Below are 22,459 nucleotides of genomic sequence, written 5' to 3' on the forward strand. Positions count from 1 at the left end.
CTTTCTGACATTCATTTTAAGTCATGAGGATGTATTTGAGTCATATTTTCACTGTTTTCCCCCCTACAAAACATGAAGTCTAGCAATGTACCTTTTTAATGCAAGCCAAGCTCTCGCTTATCCCACGACTCCCACAGCTGGGGCTTTAAAATCTGCATCCAGCACTGTGAGACTAATGACAAAATCATGAGCTGGCAGCTCTGCCTTTTCCTCCGACCTCTCCGTTTCATCCTGCAAGTGCTCAGAAGCAGGAATTCCTCGCAGCGCTATCGGTCCACGCACTTTGCCTTGGGTGGAGGCGGCGGACAGCTGGCCGCCACGAGCTTTTTTTTTTCCCAATTCTTGCTAGATTTTCCCCAGCACAAGGAAGCCTCTCGGGTCCTTTCCACGCTGTTGTTGCAGAGGAGCCAGCGGGTGACCTCCCTCTCGCTCCCTGCCTCCGCACAGCGCCAGCACCCAACGCAGCTCCATCTCCTGCCTGCACGGAGGGTGCTGGCGGACATTTTCAGTGCCCGTGTTCCTGGCTGGTTTTATTCCCTCCCCATTCCCCATAGGCTGCTCTGTGCTAATCCCCGTGTAATCCCAGCAAGCGCGTGAGCCCGGGGAGGCACGCGGGCTGGGGTGCGCCTGCATGTGCTGGCGGAGCCCGGGGCTGTTCCTTCCCCCTCCTTATATTTTGCCCCCCTTTAGGACACCCTGCCTGCCTCTCCCCACCATCAGGCTCAGACATGGAGATGTTTTAGCTCCCTGAGATGTTACTGGGCTCTCCTGGGAGGTTGTGGGATGCTCTCTCCTTCCCCACTTGCAACGCTCCTGAATTCTCACCCCCTGCTGCCCCTCCTGCAGGTCCCCCAGCTCCCACCACAGAGCTGAACTGGTACGGCACGGGGCTCTGGTGCAATGCACTGGCCCAGCAGCATCCTTCAGGGATGGAAATCACCTGGATCTCTGGTCTCCCACCCTGTGCATTTCATCCAGTGCATACGTAGGTGTAGATATTGCTGTGCCCTGCACTGAAGAGCAAGCTGGAAGAGCAGGCACAAGCAGAAAGCCAACAGCAGCGCCGTGTGCTTGCAGGAAGGCTGAACTGCTCGTTGCCTGAGGCTCGGGCTCCTTCAAGTCCCACGCACGCAGCACCCACAGCGTTTGGCACCGTTGGCCGTCCCCAAAACCATTTGGCATTGGCTCCAGCACCCAGCCTCGCCGCGAGGCCGCGAGGCAGCGAAGCGCAGAGCGCACACGTGTCGTCCCGTTGCAAGCAGTGGGATTTCTCCAACGCCTGCCGGCGAGCAGGTGCTGCGGGGAGCCCGATTCCCACCCGCCCGGCCAAACCGCAACCATACATCCGCGCTCTCCCTGACCAGCTTGGCTGCGCTCCTCACCTGGCAAAAGAACACACGGCAGTGAAAATAAACACGGAGGGAAAGCGAAGCCCCTCGCGGCCCGAACGCATGCGGTCTGCGTTCCAAGAAGTAATGAAGCCCAGGGAATGGAAAATGCATGTCACTTGGCGGCGGGCTGGATGCACGCAGGCGCTCCGTGCCGGCTGCGGAGAGGGTGCTCCGGCCAGCGGCACCGCGCCGAACCCTGCCATTTGAAGACGGAGAAGAATTTGGCTTCGTCAACCCCTCCTTTTTCCCCCCAAGTGGTCCCTTGAGCCGGGCTGGAATGTGCGTGGTAGGGACAGAACCAATCCCATTAGCACCAGGAGATTGTTTTTCGTGCGGTTTTCTTGTTGCTGAATCACCCGCTGCCCCGTTCCCTTTGGGTAGGTCACGGGAAGGAGGACGGGGAAGGGGAACCCACGGGCGTGTTTTCGCTGGGCGCTCCGGGTGCTGATGTGCTGGGGCAGCCTCGTGCTAAGAGGAGCTGAAGCAGCGAGGAAACGGCCCTTCCCCAGCTGAGAGGCTCTTTTTCCATCGTCTTCACAAACCCTGCTCTGCGAGGGCCCCAAACCATCGCGCCACATAATTGTGGGTTCTTATCAGAGACCTCCAAGGAGAAACCTCGCGTGGTTTCCTTGTGCTCAGCACCATCTCCCCGGACCCAGCCCTTCTGGTAGGAAGGCGCAATGGGGAACAGCAGACGCAGACCCAGCCAAACCAGCAAAGCCTCTGCTACAAACCAGAAGAATCGATGAGGAAATTGGGAGGGGTACAAAGCGGGGAATTCTCGGGGTCCGTCCCCACCCCGCTGTCCCATCCCTGGGCTTTCTGCCCCGCACGACACAGCAGAGAGCAACAGGGGAGGGAAATCCGTGACTGGCAATGCTTTGGGGTCCATGAGGAGGTCCTGGGGGGCTGCTTGTTGGCCTCCCCCAGTTTTTGGAGGCTGTTTCTCGTCGCAGCGTGGCTGACAGTCCCCACCTACCGGCCTGCGGCTCCTTTCTGACCCGGGGCTGGACGTGTGGGCGCACGGATGCTGGCGGCGAGGACGTGGCCCAGCACAGCTCCCCGTGCCCCCCGTGGGTCGGAGGGTGCAGTCCTGCTCCTCTTCCCCATCTCCTCTTCGCTCACGGGGCCACACACCGCGAATTTTTTTTTTTTTGATTTTTTTTTTTTGCTTTCCCCGTGAAAAACCACAACAGGGAGCGAGAAGGAAAAAGGCGTCGGATGGAAAATGCCCCGGCTGCCTGCTGGGGGGAGTGGAACCAGCTAATTTCATGCGTCTCCTCCTCGCCAGAGTGGGGTCCCTCCTCACCTGCTCCTGGGCACGGTTTCCTGCACCCCGAGCCAGCAGCGAGGAATCTGATCCAGTTTAAAGGAGAGGAGCTTGTCCGCGGCTCGGAGCCCGGCTCCTGTCCCAGGAGGGACCCGCTCGGAGCCGGGGCAGGGTTTGCCAGCTGTCTGCTCCGATCTCGCCCCCCGCCACCTCCCTCGGCACCGAACGGTGGCGGGGGGCACTCAGAGCCCTGCACAGGGGGGGGATCCCCCCGCAGGCAGCGCCGTGCTGGGGGTTTCCTCCCAAGGTGTTGGTTTTTTTTTTGGGGGGGGGTTGTTCCTGCTGCACCCAACCACTGCTGCATCGCCGCCGGGTGCCAGCATCCTTGCCCAGGCTGTAACAGGGCTCAGCACTGATGTCCTGGGCTCCACAGGGAAAATGTGGGTGGAAATCCCCCCCCAGAAAGCCACTTGGGGGGCACTCAAGCGATGGAGGGGGGCTCGTGTCTTGGGGTCACCTACTTGTGGCTGCCCAGTGCTGGACTCCAACCTTCAGCACCCCAGGGGGCTGGAAATGCCGCCCCTTCCCATCTGCAGAGCTATCTGAGCCCGGGGAGAGCTCAGCATCGCCCACCAGCACCCAGCATCGCCGGGGGGACACCACCCCCCTAATTTAGGGCCATGCAGGGGCTGTGCCATGGCAGCAGCAGCTGCTGGCTTCCACCCAGGGCTGCCACTACACTGCACACTCCGCATCCCCCAGGGACAGCCTTCTTTGGCTGCGACGTGCACCAAGCACCCCAGCACCCAGCTGCTGCTCCCCGGGGCCGGGCAGGCACCTCGCCGGCACCGGCGCCACGTCCCGGGGACGAGGAGCAGCCGAGCAAAGCGCCAGCCCCGGCTCCTCGGGGGCCCCCGCGCCACCGCTGGCTCCGAGGACGGGACCCCGCTGAGCTCCTGAAGTGCTAAGAACGAGCCTCCGGGCCCTCGCCTGAGCTTCGTGTCGTGCTTGGCACGGCGAGAGCTCGGCGGCAGCGTGGACGCGGGCGCCCCGCCAGGAAAAACACACGGCGAGGGGGCAAGGTGCGGGCACGCACACCCGCACGTCCCGGCCCTCGAGCTGTGTGCAGTGCAGTGACAGGCGTTGTGCACAGCCCCCTCGGCACCTTTCCATCTCTAAATGGTCATCCTTCTCTCAACCGGGTGTCTTTGGGGGTTTTTAAGTGGGAAAAGCCCTTTTTCCACGTCCTGCCTTTGTATTTATGCGCGGCACGGGGTCACCAACCCTCTCTCCCAGGAACACCACAACGCTTTTGCACCAAGTTGCATTCATCGGCAATTTTCTCCTTGCCCAGCTTGCAAAGGCACACACCGAGCTGAGAAAGGTCCTGCACCCCACTGCCAGCCCCACGCGGGGGCTCAGCCCCCCTCCCCACAAAGCCGCCGACTCCCCGGGTCTGGTACAAACCTTTTATTTCCCCTCCCGCATTGCCCAGCCAGACCCAGGCTCCGCAGGCAGCTTGGGGCCGGGTTTGCTCCTTGGAACCCAAACCGATGCGGGATGGGTGCTCCCCGGCCACGCTTTCACCCCCCCCCCCCCCCAGGACCTTGCACGGAGGGGGGAGCCACGTGGCTGAGACAACGACACGGACTGCACCGAGCTTGACACTGAGCTGAGCTGCCACAAAGCGACACCGAGAAGTGTACCCCAAAAACGGACACGAGCCCCCCCCCCACCCCCCCAACCCGCAGCGCCTCCCCCCAACCCACCCCCTCCCCCCAAACCCAGCTATGTTGCACGTGTGATATGGAGCAGCACAAAACCGGCGGGGGCTGGGGCCGAGAGCCTCCCCTGCCCCGCGACGACACACAGCGCGGCCCCCCCCAAAAAGTGGGAAGAGCGTAAAAACCGAGGGGCGGAGGGGCAGGGGTAATAAGTTAACCTGTACACGTGTGTTAGGTGGCTACAGGGGGACTGCCACCACCGGGCTGTCCCCAGGGGTGTCCCCACGGGGTGCCAGGGGCCGAGGGACCACGAAATCAAACCACGAAACAACACAGGAGGTGATGGAGAAGGGTGGGAGGTGGGGGGATGCCCCTGCTCTGAGCTGCACCGGGGCGAGCCCTGAGGGGCTCCGCTTGGCCAGGGGGTCCCAGGGCTGGTCCTTGGGACCCTTCTAGGGGGTCCTCGCCCCTTCTAGGGACCCGGAGCTGGTGCCACTCGGGGGGCTGAGCCTCTCCGGGATGCGGGCAGAGATGCTGAGCCCCGGACGGAGACGTCCCAGCACATCCCAGCACCTCTGCCCGTGCTCGGACGCGCCCCAGGAGCACGGGGCAGGGAAATGCCACCGCGTCCCCCGCTCGGTCCCACCAGCACCAGATAACCCCCGAGGCCTCGGGGAGCAGGGAAGGGAAGGATCCATCCCGGGGCCCCTCGGCAGCTCCTGCGAGGGGCCTGGCTGGGTCCTCGCGTGGGCACGGAGTTCGGCCAGATCCGCCGCTCTCTCCGGCTGCCAACGCCAAATCCATTCGCCACGTTTCGGCTCCCCGAGGCAATCGGCTCCGGCCGGCGGAAGGGAGTTCCCAGGGCCGGAGCCGGCGCCTTGGAGGCTCAGCCCAAGGTGGGAGGCCGGGGATGTGCCGAGCCAAAGCCCCGAGAGCTGCAGACGTTGCTCCATCCCCCACCGCAGCCGGCTCCCTCCTGCCCAGCGCTGGACCCATGCCCGGAGGTCTGGGGGGCCCCGGGGGGCTCTGCTCCGGAGCAGACGGGCTCCCCCCGGCCTCCCCACGCTGGCAGCCCTCTTTTAGCTCCGGGAATCAGGAGCCCACCACGCAGCAACGTTAACGGAGGAGGAAAAGCCCCAGGCTGGCCCTAGGGGTGACGGTGGCATCCAGCCAGGACCCCCCCCCCACCCACCACGGAGGCAGAGCCCACGGGGAGCTGGGGACACGGAGGAGAAGAGCAGGACCCGGGGACACCGGCGTGGGGACGGTGACAGCGAGGTGGCAGGGAGGTGATGGGGAAGGGGCAGGAGAGCTACAGGACGGTTTTGTCCAGGTCGACCTTGAGGGGCAGCGGCCCCACGTCCTCGCCGTGCGCGGGGCACAGGGTGACGGCGATGACGGGCGGCAGGGGGAAGGCGCCGGGGCCGTCCAGGTCCTCCAGGAACTCCTTGTCCCCGTTGATGCTCAGAGGCTGCAAGACAGGCAGAGGGGACCGTGCAACCCCGGAGCAGGGCACGGGACCCCCCCCCGGTCCCCGGTGTGGGGACACAACGAGCAGCCCGGCCGCGATGTGGGGACTGGGATGGCCACGGCTCAGCACCCAGATATAACCTGGGGGGGGGACACGGGGTGGTGGGGACCCCAAAGGGACCCCCCGCTGACTCAACACCGCTCGCCCCGTACCTGGGTCTTGACGTGCTGCTCGGGGGCCGTCACCAAGCTGGCGCAGCTCAGCCACAGCATCACCACGATGGAGAGGAAGAGGCAGGCGGCCAGGATCCAGCGAGGAAGGCCCGAGCGCCTGTAACACCCCGCCGCCCCCCGCCAAAGAAACAGGGCCGGTTTATGGCAGGGCTCTGGGTACGGCAAGGGGGTGGCCGGCCCGGTGCAGCCCCCCCCCTGTGCCCCCCGCAGCCCCGCGGCACCTACTTGGCCATGCAGCCCAGGAAATCGTGCTCCGGCTGTGGGGTGTCCGCGGGCTTGGCTTTGCCCCGCTGCTCCTTCCCGGGGGGGTGCTTCTCCTCCTTCTGCCGGGGGCCTGGTAGGGAAAAGGGTGATGCTGAGCCTGGGCACCCGCTGTAATTTGGGTGCAGGGGTGCTGGAGGGCGTCTCTCCCCCCCGGGGACCCTCTGCTGGGGGGCGCAGAAGCCCCCGGAGGCTCCTTGCAGTGGGTGCCAAGCACGGTCCCACCCCCTTCACCCCCCCCAGCATGGGTGCAGGGGGTGGGAAGCGGATCAGAGCTGAGAATCGGGGGATTTGTTCCGCTCTGGAGAAATCGGATGGGAGCCAGGAGGGCTCAGAAGCTCCCGACCACCCCCCCACCACCACCAACAGCCCGGTCCCCCCCCTCCTGCACCTGCGTGGGGCTGCGGGACGTGGGGGCTGGCCCCCGGTCCCGGCCGCTCCGGCTGGGTCATCTGCACCTCGGGCAACGGGAACTCCAGCTGGGGCTGGGACTGCAGCGAGGGAAAAGGGAGAATGTGGTCGGCGAGGGGGTCCCCAGCCCGCTCAGCACCCAGCGGAGAGCGGCCGCGGGTCCCCCCCCCCCGACCTGGAACACCACCACTTTGCCATCATCCGCCTGCAGGTAGAAGGTCCAGGTGGAGGAGATGAAGCTCTGGGCAGAGCTGACGATGTCGTTGCAGAAGGTGGAGACCAAATCCAGCACGGAGAACGGCGGCGCCTTCACCTCGGGGCTCTGCAAAGCAGCGGGGACAGCGCGTCGCCGGCGTCCCCCGGCCACCCACCCCAGCAGACAACGTCCCACGAGGAGGACGTGGCCGGATTGAGCCCGGTGCTCATCATCTCCAAGCCTCATTTTCCACCACCACGCAGCTCCAAAGCGAGCGAAGGGCTCCTCGAGGGGCAGCCACCTGCGCGCGCACCCGGCCGGGGCCAGCGCCCGCGGTGTCCCCCAGCCCGCGGTCCCCAGGGCTGTCACCCGGCCCCGAGCTCGCAGCGGCGCCTTAAACAATAGGAGAGCAGCGGCCGAGATGCCGAGGGCGTTTCTCTCCTGGCAGCGGCCCCGTGCCCTGGATTCTTGGCCGTCTCGGCGGTTTGTTATTTTTAAAGCATCCCTGCTGGAATCCGCTTGGCTGCTCCCTGCCACTGGCTTCGAACATTTTCCGACAGCCCCTTGCACGGTCAAACCAGCAAACAGGAAATAAATAGGTCAGATTCTGTATCTAATTATTATGCTAAATCTGCTTTGCCTGCTCGTCTGGGAACCCAAAGGAAAAAAGGCTTTGGGCGGGCGAAGGGGGGGGGGGCGGCACATTTGGGGCTGGGGGACAGCGCAGGCGTTTGTCCCCGATGCTTGTCCCCAACCCCGGGGCTGAGGCTCTTAGAAAAGGGCCCAAACGTGGCTGGGGAAGGAGCCCCGTGCCTTACCCCTGCCTTCCATGGCACAAAATCGTCTCAGTCTGCACGCGTAGGGAGCCAAGAGCTTCTACCTTGGGCCAAAGTCTAATTTAATTAATTGGGCAAAAGCTGGATTAATTAAACGTAGGAGGGAAAGCGTTGCTAATTGCCGGGACGGATAAAGGATCAAAACTGGGGGAATTCACAATACCTGGCCAAAACCTCCCAGCTGGGGAGCTCAGCGGAATCGCCCCGTCCCAAACCAACGCCTGCTGGAGCCCAATTAACCGCAGCACTAATTAAGCGGCACCGTGGGCCCCGTGGGGACAGGCTGGGTGGGAAGGGGCAGGCTGGGGGCTCCCGATCTCCCCCTCCTCACCTTGTCCATCCTGCTCTCCACCTCCGGCAGCTGCTTGCGGCACCCGGTCCTGCAGCCGAAGCGCTCCTGCGCGTTGCTGTAGGCTTCGGCGCACGCTGCCGGGAGGATTGGGGGCGCTCAGGACGGAGCCAGGGTGCTGGGTCGGAGCTCCACATCACCCCCAAATCCCGCCAGCAGCACCCCAAGCCCCATCTCCATCACCAAGTTGTCCCTTCCCAAAAAAAAAAAAAAAAAAAAAAAAACGGGGAAACCGGCACCGTTCCCACCCTCCCCGGCAGGATGCGCAGGATGCGGCCCCCGGGGCGCAGGGGAGCCAGGGAGGGTGGAAGGCACCGGGGAGGTGACAGCGGTGAGTGGAGGAGCCCCTTTTGGACGGTGTTTGGGGAGCGGGGGCTGCCGGGCCGCCGGCTGCTCACCTGCTTCACACTCGGCTCTGGTTGTGTTGAGCGCCGCGCTCGCATCCACGAAGTGACAGATGGAGAACAGCCGGCAGCCCCGGTAACAGGCGTTGAGAACAGCATCCTGGAGGGAGGAGGAGGACGGCGCGGAGCTGGCACCGAGCTCAGCCCGGGGGCTGCGCCCGACCCCCCGGCACGGCCCCCCCCCCGGCACCGCAGGGCCCCGCTGGGGATGGGGGCCACGGGGGCCACGCGTTGGGGTCAGCACCGCCGTGGGTGCGCGCACAACGCGGGGTGCTGGTGGCACCGGGGGGGGCAGAGCTGCTACCACAGCCGGGTGGGCATCCCACGGGAGGTCTGCAGGCGGCCTCGTCCCCGGTGAGGACGTGGTAGGACCCCGATCTCTGCTGGGCATCCCCTGTCCCTGTGCGTGGCAGGGAAAAGGGGGGGTGCTGGAGGGAGTTGGGGTACATGGGGGGGTGCGTGCATGGGGGGTGTGTGCATGGGGGGTGTGTGCATGGGGGGTGTGTGCATGGGGGTTTGCACATCCATGGGGGCCTGGGAGCCTGCACCATGGGGGGGGGTCCCCGTGTGCATCTCCCCACGGGCTGGGGGTTCTTGGGGGGTGTCTGTGCACCCGCAGGCAGCGCCAGGAGCTGCCTCCCCTTTGCCTCCAGCACCCAACAAGCCCAGCTGGGGGGACATCTCCATGCCCACCCCCGAGCAGCGGGGGCTGTGCAGGCTCCTGCCAAGGCACCGGCCTGGATACGGCCCTGCCATGCATGGCCCCCAACCCTGCTCCCCTGCAGCAGGGCCAGGACCCATCCCAGCCCTTTTTTTTCCTCCCTGTTGCTGGCATTACAAAGAGTCAGAGCCGCATCGGGCCCGTCGCTTGGATTGCATCCCCTGCGTGGCCCCATCAGCGGCCGGTCCCCAGCACGGTGCCACGAGCAGGGCTCTGATCCGGGGCTTTCCGTGATGCTCCGGGTCCATTGAGCAGCGCTCGCCTCCTTCTGAATCCCCAGGTCAATGCTGGCCCCCCCCCAGCATCACCTGCTTGCCCCCCACCCCATCCCAACTGGCCCCATCCCCACTGGCCCCCGGCCACCGCAGCCGGGGGTGGCTCTGCCCCGGGGCCTCACCGGTGCTGGATGCAGGGGGGGGGCTGGAGGGGGGCTCACTGGGGCACCCCAAACCCGGGGTGGGTGGGACGGACCCCTGGGACACCCCAGATCTGGGGAGGGGGGCACAGCTGCGGGCATCCCAAGCTGCCCCCCTCACCGGGGGCACCCCAAACCCGGGCAGGGGCTGCCAGTGGGGGTCACCAGGGGCACCCCGAACCCCCAGCGGGGCTCAGTGCAGCGTGGCCCCCCCGAGGCCCCCGGGTCCCTGCGGGATGGCGATGCCCGGTGCTCCCGGTACCGTCCCCCTCGGTGCTCCCGGTGCCCCCTCCGGTGCTCCCCGCGGTGCTCCTGATGCCCTCAGTGCTCCCCCCCCGGTGCTCCCAGTGCTCCCCCCAGTGCTCCCAGTGCCATCCTCCGCTTCTCCCAGAGCTCCCCCCGCTTATCCCGGTGCACCCCCAGTGCTCCCAGTGCTCCCCCCGGTTCTCCCGGTGCCATCTCCCGGTTCTCCCAGTGCTCCCCCCGGCGCCCACGGTTCCACCCCCCGCTTCTCCCATTTCTCCCCCCGCTTCTCCCGTTGCCCCTCCCCGCCGCTTCCCCCCCCCCGGCTTCTCCCCCGCTTCCCCCAAGCTGCTCCCGGTGCCCGCCGCCCCCCCCCCCCTCCCCAACTCACGGCGGCGGCCCGGTGCTGCAGGCTGCGGCCGCACTGCCGGTGGCAAGCTCCGGTGTCCCCGAGCTGGGGCGAGAACGGATCGGTGGCGGCGGCGGCGGCGGCGGAGGAGGCGGCGGCGGCGGCCAGGACCAAACCGAGAACGAGAAACGGGGGGGCCCGGGGGCCCGGGGAGGCCATGGCAGGCAGGGAGCGGAGCGCAGCCACCGGCACCGGCACCGCCACCGCCGCCGCCGCCGCCGGTGCCGGCCCCGCCGTGACGCGCCCGTGCGCCGGGAGGGGGCGGCGGGGAGAAAGCCGCGGGCAGTGGGGGGGGGGAGCCGCCGCAGCCTGCCGCAGCTCCGGCGGCACCGGAGAGGCCCCCCCCAAGAAAAGAAAATAAAAATAATAATAATAAAAATAAAAAAAACGAGTGCTGAGGGAAAGGGAAAAAGGGTACCGGGGGGTGCGCGGGGATGCGGGGATGTGGGGATGCGGGGGGACCGGGGGATGCTCGGGCACCGGAGGTGAAGGGGGACAAGGGGGGGATAGGAGGGTGCAGGGGGGGTGCAGGAGGATGCTGAGGTACTGGGGGGGTGGAGGGGGACAGGGGGATGGAGGGGGACGGGGAGATGCGAGGGGGCAGGAGGGGCAGGGGGATGGGGACAGGGGGATGCTGAGGCACCGGGGGATGCAGCAGGACGGGGGGTGTAGGGGATGCAGGGGGAGGGGGGGATTGGGGGATGCAGGGGGACAAGGGGGGGTCAGGGGGATGCTCAGGCACCAGGGGTGCAGCAGGATGGGGGTGCAGGGGACAGGGGGATGGATGGATGGGCACTGGGGGTGGAGGGGGGAGCAGAAAGCACGGGGGGGGCTGGAGGGGGTCCAGAGGGACACGGGAGGACCGAGGGATGCGGGGACACCGGGGGGGATGCGCAGGGACCAGGAGGTGCAGGGGGGGACACCGGGGATGCAGGGGGACCAGGGAACGTGGGGCTGCAGATGCAGAGGGATGCAGGACCAGGGGATGCAGCAGCACTGGGGGACGCAGAGGAACTGGGGGGGACACTGGGGGGGCACCCAGAGACTGGGGACCACTGGTGCTGGTGGCACAGAAGGACAGGGGCGCAGAGGGGCTGGGCTGTGCCACCCCCAGGCCAACATCCCCCAAATTTCGGCTCTCAGCCGAGCCCCCAGTGAGGCCAGGTGCCGGCGGGGCCCCTTCCCGATGAGGGCACACTGCCGGGGGCTCCCCCCGACACCCCAGATTTACAGCTTTTATTTCCCAGGGTTTAGGAGACATCAAAGGCACGGGGCCGGCCTCGCGCCCGCTGCCGCTGCGCTGCCCATTAGCCTTATTTATGGCAGCACCCCGAAGCAGGAGGAGGAGGAGGAGGAGGAGGAAGAGGAAGAGGAGGGGGGCTGGGGGCTCCGCTAACCTCCAGCCCTAATGGGGAACACATGGCAGGACCCCAGCCCGGGGAAGGGGGGGGCTCCCGCTGGGCTGGGGGGGGCTGGATCCCCTCGAGCATCGCTGCCCCTGGCTCCTCTCCTCGCCCCGCTGCGCTCCGCCAGTTTATTCATCTCGTTAATCAAAGCAGGGCAGGGGAAAACGTGCTCTGGAGGGGCTCAGGGGGGGGGCTGTGGGGTTGGCTCCGCTCCCCCCGACCCCCTCCTAGACCCCCCCCAGCCCCACGGCCTCACGTCTGGCCCCGGTGATGAATGGCGAAGAAAATGGGGCAGACTGGGGGCTGCCACCGTAAATCACGGCACGGTGCTGCAGGGGGGGCAGAGCCGCTGCCCTGACCTGGGGTGGGGGGGACACAAAACCCGATGGCAGAGCATCTCTGGCAGCACTGGGAGCACTGGGAGAGAGCGCTGGCAGAGCAGCCCGTGGGAAAGGCTCGCACCTGCCTGCAAGATGCCTGGCCCCAGCCCGCGCTCCTGGCCCTCGATTCGCTCACGTTTAATAATAATAATAAAAATAAAAAAAAAAAAACTTCCCAGGCCACAATATCCCAGTTGGCAAATATTTACCGCCGGGTAATTCCTGGCCCTCCCTCCTCCCAGCCCTCTCCAGAACCTCTCCATGCCTGCAGCACCGCTGCCCCTACATCTCATTTTTGGGGCCGCCCGGGTTCCTGCCACCACCGCGGCCACCCCGGTGCCACCGCGGCCACCCCGAGCCCTGCACCCCGGCACTCGAGCACCCGCTTGACATAAGTGGGATTTTTTTTCCCCCTTTTCCAGGAAACAGCGAGGCGGCGGCGGGGATTTTTGTGCTTCCCAAAGCAAACAGAGCCGGCAAGGTGCGGCCGCCCGGCGGGCGAGGGGCTGCGCTCGGGGAGGGAAGGGGGGGGCGGCACGGAAGGGGTTAAGCGGGTTATAAATTACCCACGAATGTGGAAATGTTGCAGAGAGGAATAGAAAGAAAACTCTGACTGCTGGATTCTTTGCATTTCTAGCCTCTTTATTTTTCCCACAGGTCACTTTAAAAGGATGCAGGCAGTCAGACAGCTCCGCTGCGCCTTTCCTCGGGCTTTTTCTCTGCTTTTTTTTTTTTTTTTTTTTCGTTGTTTGTTTTTTACACCCTGGCCCTCGAGCCAGATGCTATCTCTGTCCAAGGACTTTATGGAGCGAGCTCTGGCTGGGAAATCAAGTAATTGGATTAATTCGGGGTAGAAGTGCCGGGCCCGGCCCCGGTGCCACGCGACGCGGCGCTGGCAAGAGGGTGGCAGGGGGAAGGTGCCAGCGCCTCGGCCCCAGGGTGCCAGCTGGGGTGGGAAGGGAGCAGGATCCGTCCCCCGGGGTGCTCAGCCCCATTTTGGGGACACCGCCGGGCTCCTGGCTCCGTCCCTCCGCATCCCGCCGGGCAGAGCGAGGAGCTCTGGGCCCCACGGCCGCATCCTGCCCCGCGCCCCGAGGGTGCCAAAATAAGGCAGAGAGGCCCTGGGAAGGGAGCTCCAGTGCTGCGAGGGGGGTAAAAAGAGCAAGAGGGGAGGGGTCCTGACCGCTCCAGGCCCCTTGGGACCACCTTGGGCTGGGGGGGGGGGGAGCAGGCGGCCGGGCCAAATCCTGCCCTCCCCGGCCGATGGCAGCGCGTGCGGCGGCTCGTGGGCAGGACGCGGCGGCCGCGGACTCAGCGCTTTAAAGGTCACTGTCAAAGGGCAGCGCTCACCACATCTGTTTTCCGACGGCCGCACTGACTCAGAAGGCGGCCGAGCTCCTCTGTCATCTCCGGCTGCTCCCCGCCGACAGCCGGATCCTGCCCCCGGCCCAGCACCGGGTGCCACCGCCCCGAAGCTGCCCGGATTTGGGGTCCATGCCCTCCTGCCCTGTCCCCATCCCATGCCCTGTTAAGCCAACGGGTCCACGCTGGGGGTTGGGGAGGGTGAATGACACCAGAAGGGACACGGGGACACGAGTCCCAAGGGTGCCACCAGCGGGGACCCCTCCTGACACCGCTGTCGTCCCCCCCAATACCCACGGGGACCCCACGAGGCCACGCTCGGGTCAAGACCCCCACGGCGGCCGGGGCTGCCGCTGCCAGACTGCGAAGTTTCCCATGCTGGGTGTCTCCCTGCGGCTGACATTTTTGGGAGATTTCAACAAAAACAGTTCAGAAGCTTCCAAAAAAACAGGACGATGGGAAAAGGCATTGTTTGGGCTCTCTTCTTTTTATTATTATTATTATTTTTTTTTTAATTCTGTGCAGTCCCTTCGGAGGGTGCCCACCACCTCTGCACCCATTCCCTTGCAGCATCGTCCCTGTCCCCACGTGGTGTCACCCCTGTCCCCGTGTGGTGTCACCCCATGGGCTCCAGGCTCCCGTCCCCATCCCAGCCTCAGGGCTCGGGGCCACGGGGTCCCTCCTGAGTCCCCTCCTCCTGAGGGGGACAGGGGGGTGAGGATATGACCCAGACACCACCCCCCCCGCATGGGGGTGCTCTCTGGGCACCCAGCCTGGCCATGGGGACGTGGGGACAGTGGCCTTGCTGTCACCAGGACCTGCTGGCCGAGGGCTCTTGGTGCCATCGAGTCCTGGACGGGGGGGGGACAGGAGCCGGCACCCACGAGTGGGGGGGTGTCACCCGTGGCACTGCCACCCGCACCCACCATTAACTCCTTGCTGCCTCCTGGTGCCAAACGGAGCCCAGCCCCGACGGCAGCTTGGGGGCATTTTCCCCATTTTTTTTTATTATTTCGGGGGAAAAAAAAACAACACCATCACCTTCGATGGAAAAAAAAAAAAAAAAAAAAAAAACAGCATTTTGGGGAAAACCACACGGATTTCCACCCCAAAAACGCAGAACCCATCCGCGAGACCCCATCTCCAGTTGGGGGAGGGGGTGAGGAGGGGGCTCCCCCCCCCACTCCCCTTTCCCCAACCCCCCCCCTCCCCATCGAGGGGCGGCCCCGCGGGGGCGGCGGGGGCCGGGTGCGCAGCGCCGAGCGCGGCCGGGAGCGGCCCCGGGGGCCCGGGAGTGGCCGGGAAGGCAGCGCATGAGTCACCCGGGGGAAGGGGCCGGCTCTCCCTCACCTCCCCGGGGAAGACAACGGGGCACCGGGCTCAGCATCCCCTCGCCGAGATCCCCCGGGGGGGGCGCCCGGGACGCACCGGAGACGGAGATGCTTTGGGTAGGGGCGGGAGGGAGGAAGAAAAACGCGAGCAAACGGCCGGTACCGGAGCACAAGCCCGGACCCCCTCCCCCGAGGGGGGGGTTTTCTACCCCCCCGGGGGCGGTCCCGGGCCGGGCTGGGCGGGGCGAGGGCGGCATTTAGGGTTTTGGCAGAGCGGGGGCTGCTCAGACTTGCTCGGGACTTCCCCGGACGTGCCGGGTGCGCTCCCGCAGCCCCGGGCACCGACGGGCACCGGGACCGGGACCGGCCATGCCGCCGCTTCTGCCGCTGTTGTTGCCGCTTTGCCTGCGCCTCCTCCACGCCGAACCCCTCGCCTGTGAGTCCCGGGGGTGGGGGTCCCCTAAAAATATAAGGGGGGGGGGCGAGCACCGGGGTTTGGGGAAGCCGGGGTGGGAGCCGGGGAGCAGGGGCCCGTCGGGGATTTGGGGATGGGGAGAGGGATTTCCCCCCCCCATGGGGGCTGGTGGTGGTGGTGGGAGCCCTGCTTCTTCCTCACCCCCCCCCCCGTCCCGGTTTCTCATTCATTGCGGTGCGGGGGGTGCCGGTGCCCCCCCCGAGATGTGGAGCCCTGGGGGCGTTTTGGGGCTGTGGGGCCCCTTGGATAGGGGGCAATGGGGATCCCCTTTCCTGTCCCCCCCCTCCCCACCCGCCGGCCGTGGTGGTTAATGAGCCCCCCCCCCGGCAAGCAGCAGGGAGCCCCTTCCCCGGAGGGCGCTCGCTCCCCCCTCCCTCTCCCCCACGGAGAACAATAGAGAAACCCTTTTGTGTTCCCCCATCCCAAGAGCAGCAGGGACCCCCGCTTCGTGCCCTGGGGGCTGCAAGTTGCCCCGCTCCCCGTGGAGAAAAGCCCCCCCTTGCCCCGGGAGGGGTCTCTGCCTCTTCCCCCCCCCTCCTGGAGAACAATGCGGCTCCGCTTCCCCACCCAGGACAATGGCAACCCCCCCCCCCTCCTCCATCCCGAGAACAATAGCGAACCCCTTCCTCACACGGCCAGCAACGACCCCCCCCCCATTCCCGGAGCAATGACTCCCCCCAAAAAACCACCGAGAGCCTCCCGCGGAGAACAATAGGGACCCCTTTTTCCCCCCCTATGGAGAACAATGAGCCCCCTCCCGTCCCGGAGAACAATGAATCCCCCCTTAACCCCCATCCGGAACAATAGGGAGCACCCACCCCTGCGGAGAACAACGAATCCCCTAAAATAAAAGGGAAAGGGGGGGGGGGGGAATCTGGGAGAGGAATTGGGGGGCCAGGCGTGGAGGTGCCACCTGTGTGCTGAGCTCTGGGCGCTCTCAGCCCGGTGGCTTTGGGGTCCCGGTGGGCGCAGGAGGGGTCCCCACGGGGCCGTGGACACGAAGGGAGCCTCGTCCCGTCCCGCAGCCGCCCGATTGCTTCTCCTCCGGCCCGGCCGAAGCCAGCCCAGGAAGTTTGGCTTCCTCCCGGTGATGGGAATCTCTCGAGGCCACGTTTGCCCCGTGGGTCCCGGCCAGGAGAAGCGGCTGCTCGGTGGCTCCCACCCCACGGGCGATGAGTTTTTCCCCCCCCCGCCCCGACCCATGCAAGTCATTAACGGGGAAGTATCAAAGAGCAATAATTGGGGTTGGGATCGCAGAAGCAGCTGGGGCAAGGAAGTGAAACGAGGCTGCCGGGGGGAGGAAAAGGCTTGAAGGGGGAAAGAAAATCCCCTCAGAGGCCGTTGGGAGAGGCTCCCCGTGGAGGTGGGTTTCGGGTGGAGTGGTGCCTGCCGTGGGGCCGTTCCCGGGGGGTTAACCTCGCCGGGGGCATTTCGGCGGCTCCAGCAGTGCTGGGAGCTCTTTGGGTCCGTGTAATTCCCGAATTTTGCTTGCACCCACGGAGGGGGTGCCGCCAGTGGCTTCCCACCTCCCGACCCTCACTTTTCCCCTGGTTGGGTCCGGAGCATCCGACCTGCGCGAGCGCTCGCCCCGCGGCACCCTCGGAGGAGCCGGGTGCAAGCGGAGCCAAATCTCCTTTTAGAGAGCGAATGTTTCCCCTCGGTTCAGCTCGGTCGCGCTCGCTGGAATGCCTGGGCTTTTTTTTCATCCCTCCTCGAGCTGAGGGATGGGCACGAGAAATGCCAGCGGGCAGGAGGAGAAGGGGAAAGGGGAGCGCAGAGGAGGGACGAAGCTTGCCGTAGCCGTGTCCGCCCGCAGACCCCGCTGCTGGAGCCTCGGAGCAGCTTGAAATCTATTTTTCTGCAGAATTCGGGGCTGCCCAAATTTCCTTTTGTTCTTCGGGGCAATTACGATTTTTCTTGAAATCTCCGTGGGTCTTAATAAATCTTTTTTAACTGTGGGATCTTGAGCACTTATCGGAGGGTTTTCCTTTCCTTTCCCAGCCCCTTAAAACGCCGATAGAAAAATAAAATGAAATCCGGCCCTTCGGAAGAAAAGCGTAAACGTTCCCGACACCTTGGAAATGTGGTTTTACTTTATAGCATTACTTAGCACCTGATCAGCATTTTTTTTTTTTAAAGTAGGGAAGCAATAAAACCCCGCGCAGGTATTCCCGCTGCCGCGGCTCGCACATTCCTCCCGCCGCCTGCGTCTCCCCGGCCCTTTCCTCTGCGATCTGAAAACTTCACACTTTTCCCTTTTAAAACACATGGTCGTCGCCGGAGAGGGGAAAAAAAAAAAAGCTTTTTAAAAAAAAAAAAAGGGAATTGGCCCCTGCACACGCTGCTGCTCGGAGGTGCTGTGGAGAGGCCGGGTGGCGCGCGGCGCTCAGGCGCATTTCTGGTGCCGTTTGGGTGAAGATTTGCAGGAATTGGGGCTGGAAGCGGTGGAGCTGCGGTGCTCCAGCAGCGCCGTCTCGAGCGCTCGCCTGCGGGCTCGTCTCGTGGAGGAGCCGGTGCCGGGTGGGAAGGGCTGCTCGCAGAGCCCTGACGCTTTTTGGGGGGCCCCGTTGGAGGACGGAGCCAGATGCCACGGGGACGGGCTGGCGCGGGGCAGGGTGGGCGCATGGGGAGGGCGCAAAGCGGGTGCGAGGCACCCAGAGCCTGCGGGGTCCTGCTGCTTTCACCCCCATCCCAAGCCCCGTCCGTCCCCTCCGCAGCGCCGGGAGCTGCTAATTAGGAGCTCCCCGGGGAAACGAGGGTCGCGGAGCGTTAATCGCGGCGGAGCGAGCGGCCGCGGCCAACCTGCTGGCGGCTGCTGAAAGCCGAGAGGGGCCCCGAGGTCGGAGGGGCGAGGAGGTCGAGGCGCTTTCCGGGAGGTAATTGGTGATATTAATTAGCCTGGCACGCGCGGGCTCCGACAGCCCCACGTGTGCTGCTGCCGGCCGGGTGGGGAGCATCGCCCCCGCTGCTTCGTTTTTTCCCCCCCCCCCCCTCCACGCACTCGCCTTCGCACGTAACCTCCTGCTCTGTGCAAATAAACCCGTCCCTGCGTGGCTTCGCTCCTCTCCAGGAAAAAAACAGAACTGGGGGGCTCCCCCCGAAAAAAAAACAAAAAACAAAAAAAAAATACAGCAGGATGAGGGTTCTCATCCTTCCCCCCCCAAAGCCCAGACCACCCTCGCGGGGAGCCCGGGGCCCCCGCGCGCAGGGACCCCGCGGCGAGGTGCGAGTGATGGCTTTTGGCAGCGCCGGCGGCACATGGTTCGGATTAGGCGGGTGGTCAGCGCCGGGGCGCGCGCACCGGCCCTCGGCCCCGCGGAGGGGAGCTGGCAGCCGGCAGGCTCCGAAACGAGCCTTAAAAAAAAATAAAAAATAACGCTGGAGAAAACCCCCAAAACTTTCCGTCTTTGCTGTCGAAATCGTTAAAAAATTTAAAAAGCCACGAGCCAGCCCTGGAAAAACACATCATTTCCCCCAAAAAACCTGCACGGAGCGATGAATGCAGCACCCCAAACGGGGCTGGTGCTCCCCGAGCTCGCAGGGCGCGCACCCGAACAGAGCACCTCCCATGCTGCCGAGGGCTGCGCTATACATTTTATTATTTTTTTCCCCTCCAGCCACTTCATTTTTTTTTTTTTTTTAATTTTTTTGGCTGCAGACCCTGCAGTGATTTCCCCCCAAGACCCCACCTTGCTGATCGGCTCCTCGCTGACCGCCACCTGCACGGTCAGCGCCGACTTCCACCTGCGCGCCGAGGACCTGTACTGGACCCTGAATGGCCGGCGCCTGCCCGCCGCCTCCTACGCCGCCCTCGGCCCCACCACGCTCAGCGTGGCCCTCGCCCGCCTCAACGGCTCCAAGCAGCAGTCGGGGGACAACCTGGTGTGCCACAGCCGCGACGGCGGCATCCTGGCCGGATCCTGCCTTTATGTCGGACGTACGTTGGCGCGGCTGCGGGGTGCGCAGCACCCAGGGGCGCTTTGCCGCGGGGCAGGGCGGGGAGCAGCTCGGCTCCCCTGGAAACGTTTCAGCGGGATGAATTTGATAAAAAAAAAATATTTCTTGCTACGGCACGCCAGAGCCGGTGTTTGCCGCCGCCCGTGTGCCCCTCTCTGCGTTTTCACCTCCCTGCGCTCTCGGGGCTTTGCTGCTCGCTCCCGGACCCGCTGCGGCTCGGCGGAGCTCGCAGCAGAAAGGCTGCTCTGGCAACCCTCGGTGAAATTACAGTTGTCCGAATCAATAATCATAAGATTTTATCTCGGGCTATTTTAAGGATGATTTTACGTCCTAAGAATACAGAGGCTTAACTGGGAACAGAGCTTCTATTTTTTTTTTTTTTTTTTTTTTCCTTTGGTTGCTGTTCCCGAAAGAAAACAGCTCCGGAGCCTGGCGCAGGCAGCTGCAGCCCCTCGAGCAGGGGCTGGACCAGCTCGCTGCTTCGCTCACCGGCGGCTTTGGGGGCTGGCAGCGGCCGTCCCGGTGGCACCGTCCTCGTGGGCACGCGATGCGGGGGCTGGTTTGGCGCTGCTGGGACCCGAGCGCCGGTGCTTGTGCCGCTCACGGAGCTGCTTCATCCCCCTCCGTCCTTTTTGTCCTCTTCCAGTGCCCCCAGAAAAACCAGTCAACATCTCCTGCTGGTCCAAGAACATGAAGGACCTCACCTGCAAGTGGGCCCCGGGCACCGAAGGGGAAACCTTCCTGCACACTAACTACACGCTCAAGTACAAACTCAGGTACCCGTGCCTCCGGGTTGATTCCTCTTATTCCAGACGTGACTCTGGGATTTGGGGGTTTACGCAGAGGGGAGCTCCGTGGCTCCCACCTGGTGGTGCTGGGTGGGATTGGGTTGGGTTGGGGGGGGGGGGGTCCCCGTTTTACCCACCCCAGGCACCGTCCTTGGGTGCTGGCAGGGCGCCACGCTCCCTATGTGCTGGGGAGGGGGCGAAGGTGAAATCCCCTCCCTGGGATTATTTGGGGTTTGAGTGGGAGGGGGGATATGGGGCAGGGACCCCCCCCACACTTCACCTGGTGCCAGGACGGGGAGGGGGGACCCGTGAGCATTGGGGCCGGTAACCCAACACCTCGGTGGCCGGTGTTAAATGGCAAATAAACGAGGCACAGCCCCGGCTCCACGCTGCCAATTCCTCCGGGCAGGCAGGTGTGAGGGGAGGGGGGTGGAAAAAAAAACCACACCGGGGGCCCCCACCGGCATCACCGCCCCCATGCCCGGTACCGGGGACTCACGGCCCGCCCGCAGGTGGTACGGCCGCGACAACACGTGCCAGGAGTACCACACGGCCGGGCCCTACTCCTGCCACATCCCCAAGGACCTGGCCCTCTTCACGCCCTACGAGATCTGGGTGGAGGCGTCCAACAGGCTGGGGGTGGCCGTGTCCGACGTCGTCATGCTGGACATCCTCGACGTGGGTGAGCGCCGGCACCGGGGGGGGGCTCCGGGGAGGGCGATGGGCGAGCGGAATCGCCCCTAATGGAGTTAGGATTTTTCCCCCAAACGGGCACCTATGGGTGTCTCCTTCACCCCTCGGCCGTGCCGCTGTCCCCGCAGTGACCACGGACCCGCCGGCCGACGTGCACGTCAGCCGGGTGGGCGACCTGGAGGACCAGCTGAGCGTGCGCTGGAGCTCGCCGCCCGCCCTCAAGGATTTCCTCTTCCAAGCCAAGTACCAGATCCAGTACCGCGTGGAGGACAGCTCGGAGTGGAAGGTGGGACGGGGACCGGGTGGCGTCCCCGGGGTGGCGTCCACCCTTCTCCAGGGGTCGGGGGGGGGGGGGGGGGCGCACGGGGCCGAGCCTCTCGCTTGCTGTGTCCCCCCCCCAAAGGTCGTGGACGACGTGGGCAACCAGACCTCGTGCCGCCTGGCCGGCCTCCGCCCCGGCACCGTCTACTTCGTCCAGGTGCGCTGCAACCCCTTCGGCATCTACGGCTCCAAGAAGGCCGGCATCTGGAGCGACTGGAGCAACCCCACAGCCGCCTCCACCCCGCGCAGCGGTGAGCTCCCTGAGCCCCCCTGCAGCTCCCCGAGCCCCCCTGCAGCTCCCCGAGCCCCCTCCCCTGTTCCCCCCTCCCCATCCCCGCGTGCGCCCTTGGCCGTGCGCATTGGCCGCTGCGTGCCCAGCACCTGGATTTCTTGCGAAGGAGCCAACTCGGAGCTCTGATTTCCCAGCAGGGAGCCAGAAAGCCGCTCGTTTCCCTACCTCAAGTCCCCTCTATTCATGGGGGCGTCCCCCTCTTTTCCCCCCCCCTCCATGGCGTTGGCCCTGACCCCCGTCCCTTCGGTGTCCCCGCAGAGCGGGCGGCGGGGGGCTGCGACCCCAAGGGCGGCGAGCAGAACACGACGCTGCGGCGGGAGCTGAAGCAGTTTTTCGGGTGGGTGAAGAAGCACGCCTACGGCTGCTCCAACCTCAGCATCAAGCTCTACGACCAGTGGCGCGTGTGGCTGCAGAAATCGCACAAAACACGCAACCAGGTAGGTAAGGAGCCTTTCGCACTTCTTTTCTCCCTCCCTCCCTCCGGCACGGGGAGGGGAATCGGAGGGATGTGGGGGAGGAAAGGGGGGGGGGGGGGGGGTCCCAGCACCCCGCAGCCTCTCCCTCTCCCCGGGGGTGGCCTCGAAGCCGGTCTCTGCTCTCTCCGCAGGTTCTACCCGGCGATAAGTTGTAGCCCCCGCGGGGCCGAGCGCCGGCAGCAGGGCACGGGGCGCCCGGCGCCCGCCCGGGGTCACCCACGCCCGCCCCGTCCCCGCCGCCGAGCTGCGCCGGGGGGGGGCAAGAAGGCAGCCGGGACGAGGAGCAGCAGCAGCAGCAGCCCCACACCCCGCTGCAAGGGGGGGCCGCAGGGGGCGATCCGGGGGGTGCGGGCTGGGGCTGGCCCCCCGCGGAGCCCCCCGCGTCCTCCCGCGCCCCACGGCACTGAGGGGACCCCCCCCAGCACGGGGGGGCTCGGGGCTTTTGTTCCGTAAGCGCCAGCCGGAGCAGCAGGGGGGATGAAAGGGGGGATCCCCACCCCCCCCGGGTGGGTGCAGCCCCCCCCCCTCCCAGGGCTGTAGTTTTTGGGGGTTATTCCCCGGGGCGGGGAGGGGCTGTGGGTGCCCACGGGGCCGCGTGTGAGCGCACAGGGGGGGGGTCCGTCCTGTCCCCGGAGCGCCCCGCG

At 65.6% G+C, this 22,459-nt stretch overlaps 2 protein-coding genes across 2 annotated transcripts; one reads left to right on the forward strand and one right to left on the reverse strand.

Annotated features, from left to right (window-relative positions):
- Positions 1–4,449: 4,449 nt before the first annotated feature.
- TMEM59L (transmembrane protein 59 like) lies at positions 4,450–10,493 on the reverse strand. Its single transcript, XM_032203625.1, has 8 exons — positions 10,317–10,493; positions 8,541–8,646; positions 8,125–8,219; positions 6,937–7,083; positions 6,742–6,841; positions 6,315–6,423; positions 6,069–6,186; positions 4,450–5,856 (listed from the first exon to the last, which is right to left on the reverse strand). The coding sequence occupies exons 1-8, from the start codon at positions 10,491–10,493 to the stop codon at positions 5,698–5,700; spliced, it is 1,011 nt and encodes a 336-aa protein (XP_032059516.1). The 3' UTR covers positions 4,450–5,697.
- A 4,689-nt stretch (positions 10,494–15,182) lies between these two features.
- On the forward strand, positions 15,183–22,004 carry CRLF1 (cytokine receptor like factor 1). Its single transcript, XM_032203922.1, has 8 exons — positions 15,183–15,249; positions 18,947–19,225; positions 19,892–20,021; positions 20,546–20,715; positions 20,855–21,012; positions 21,130–21,298; positions 21,598–21,776; positions 21,947–22,004. Exons 1-8 carry the CDS (start codon positions 15,183–15,185, stop codon positions 21,968–21,970), a joined length of 1,176 nt encoding a protein of 391 aa, XP_032059813.1. The 3' UTR covers positions 21,971–22,004.
- The last annotated feature ends 455 nt before the right edge of the window (positions 22,005–22,459 follow it).

This window comes from Aythya fuligula, chromosome 26 (assembly GCF_009819795.1).
Source record: "Aythya fuligula isolate bAytFul2 chromosome 26, bAytFul2.pri, whole genome shotgun sequence".
Lineage (NCBI taxonomy): Eukaryota > Metazoa > Chordata > Aves > Anseriformes > Anatidae > Aythya > Aythya fuligula.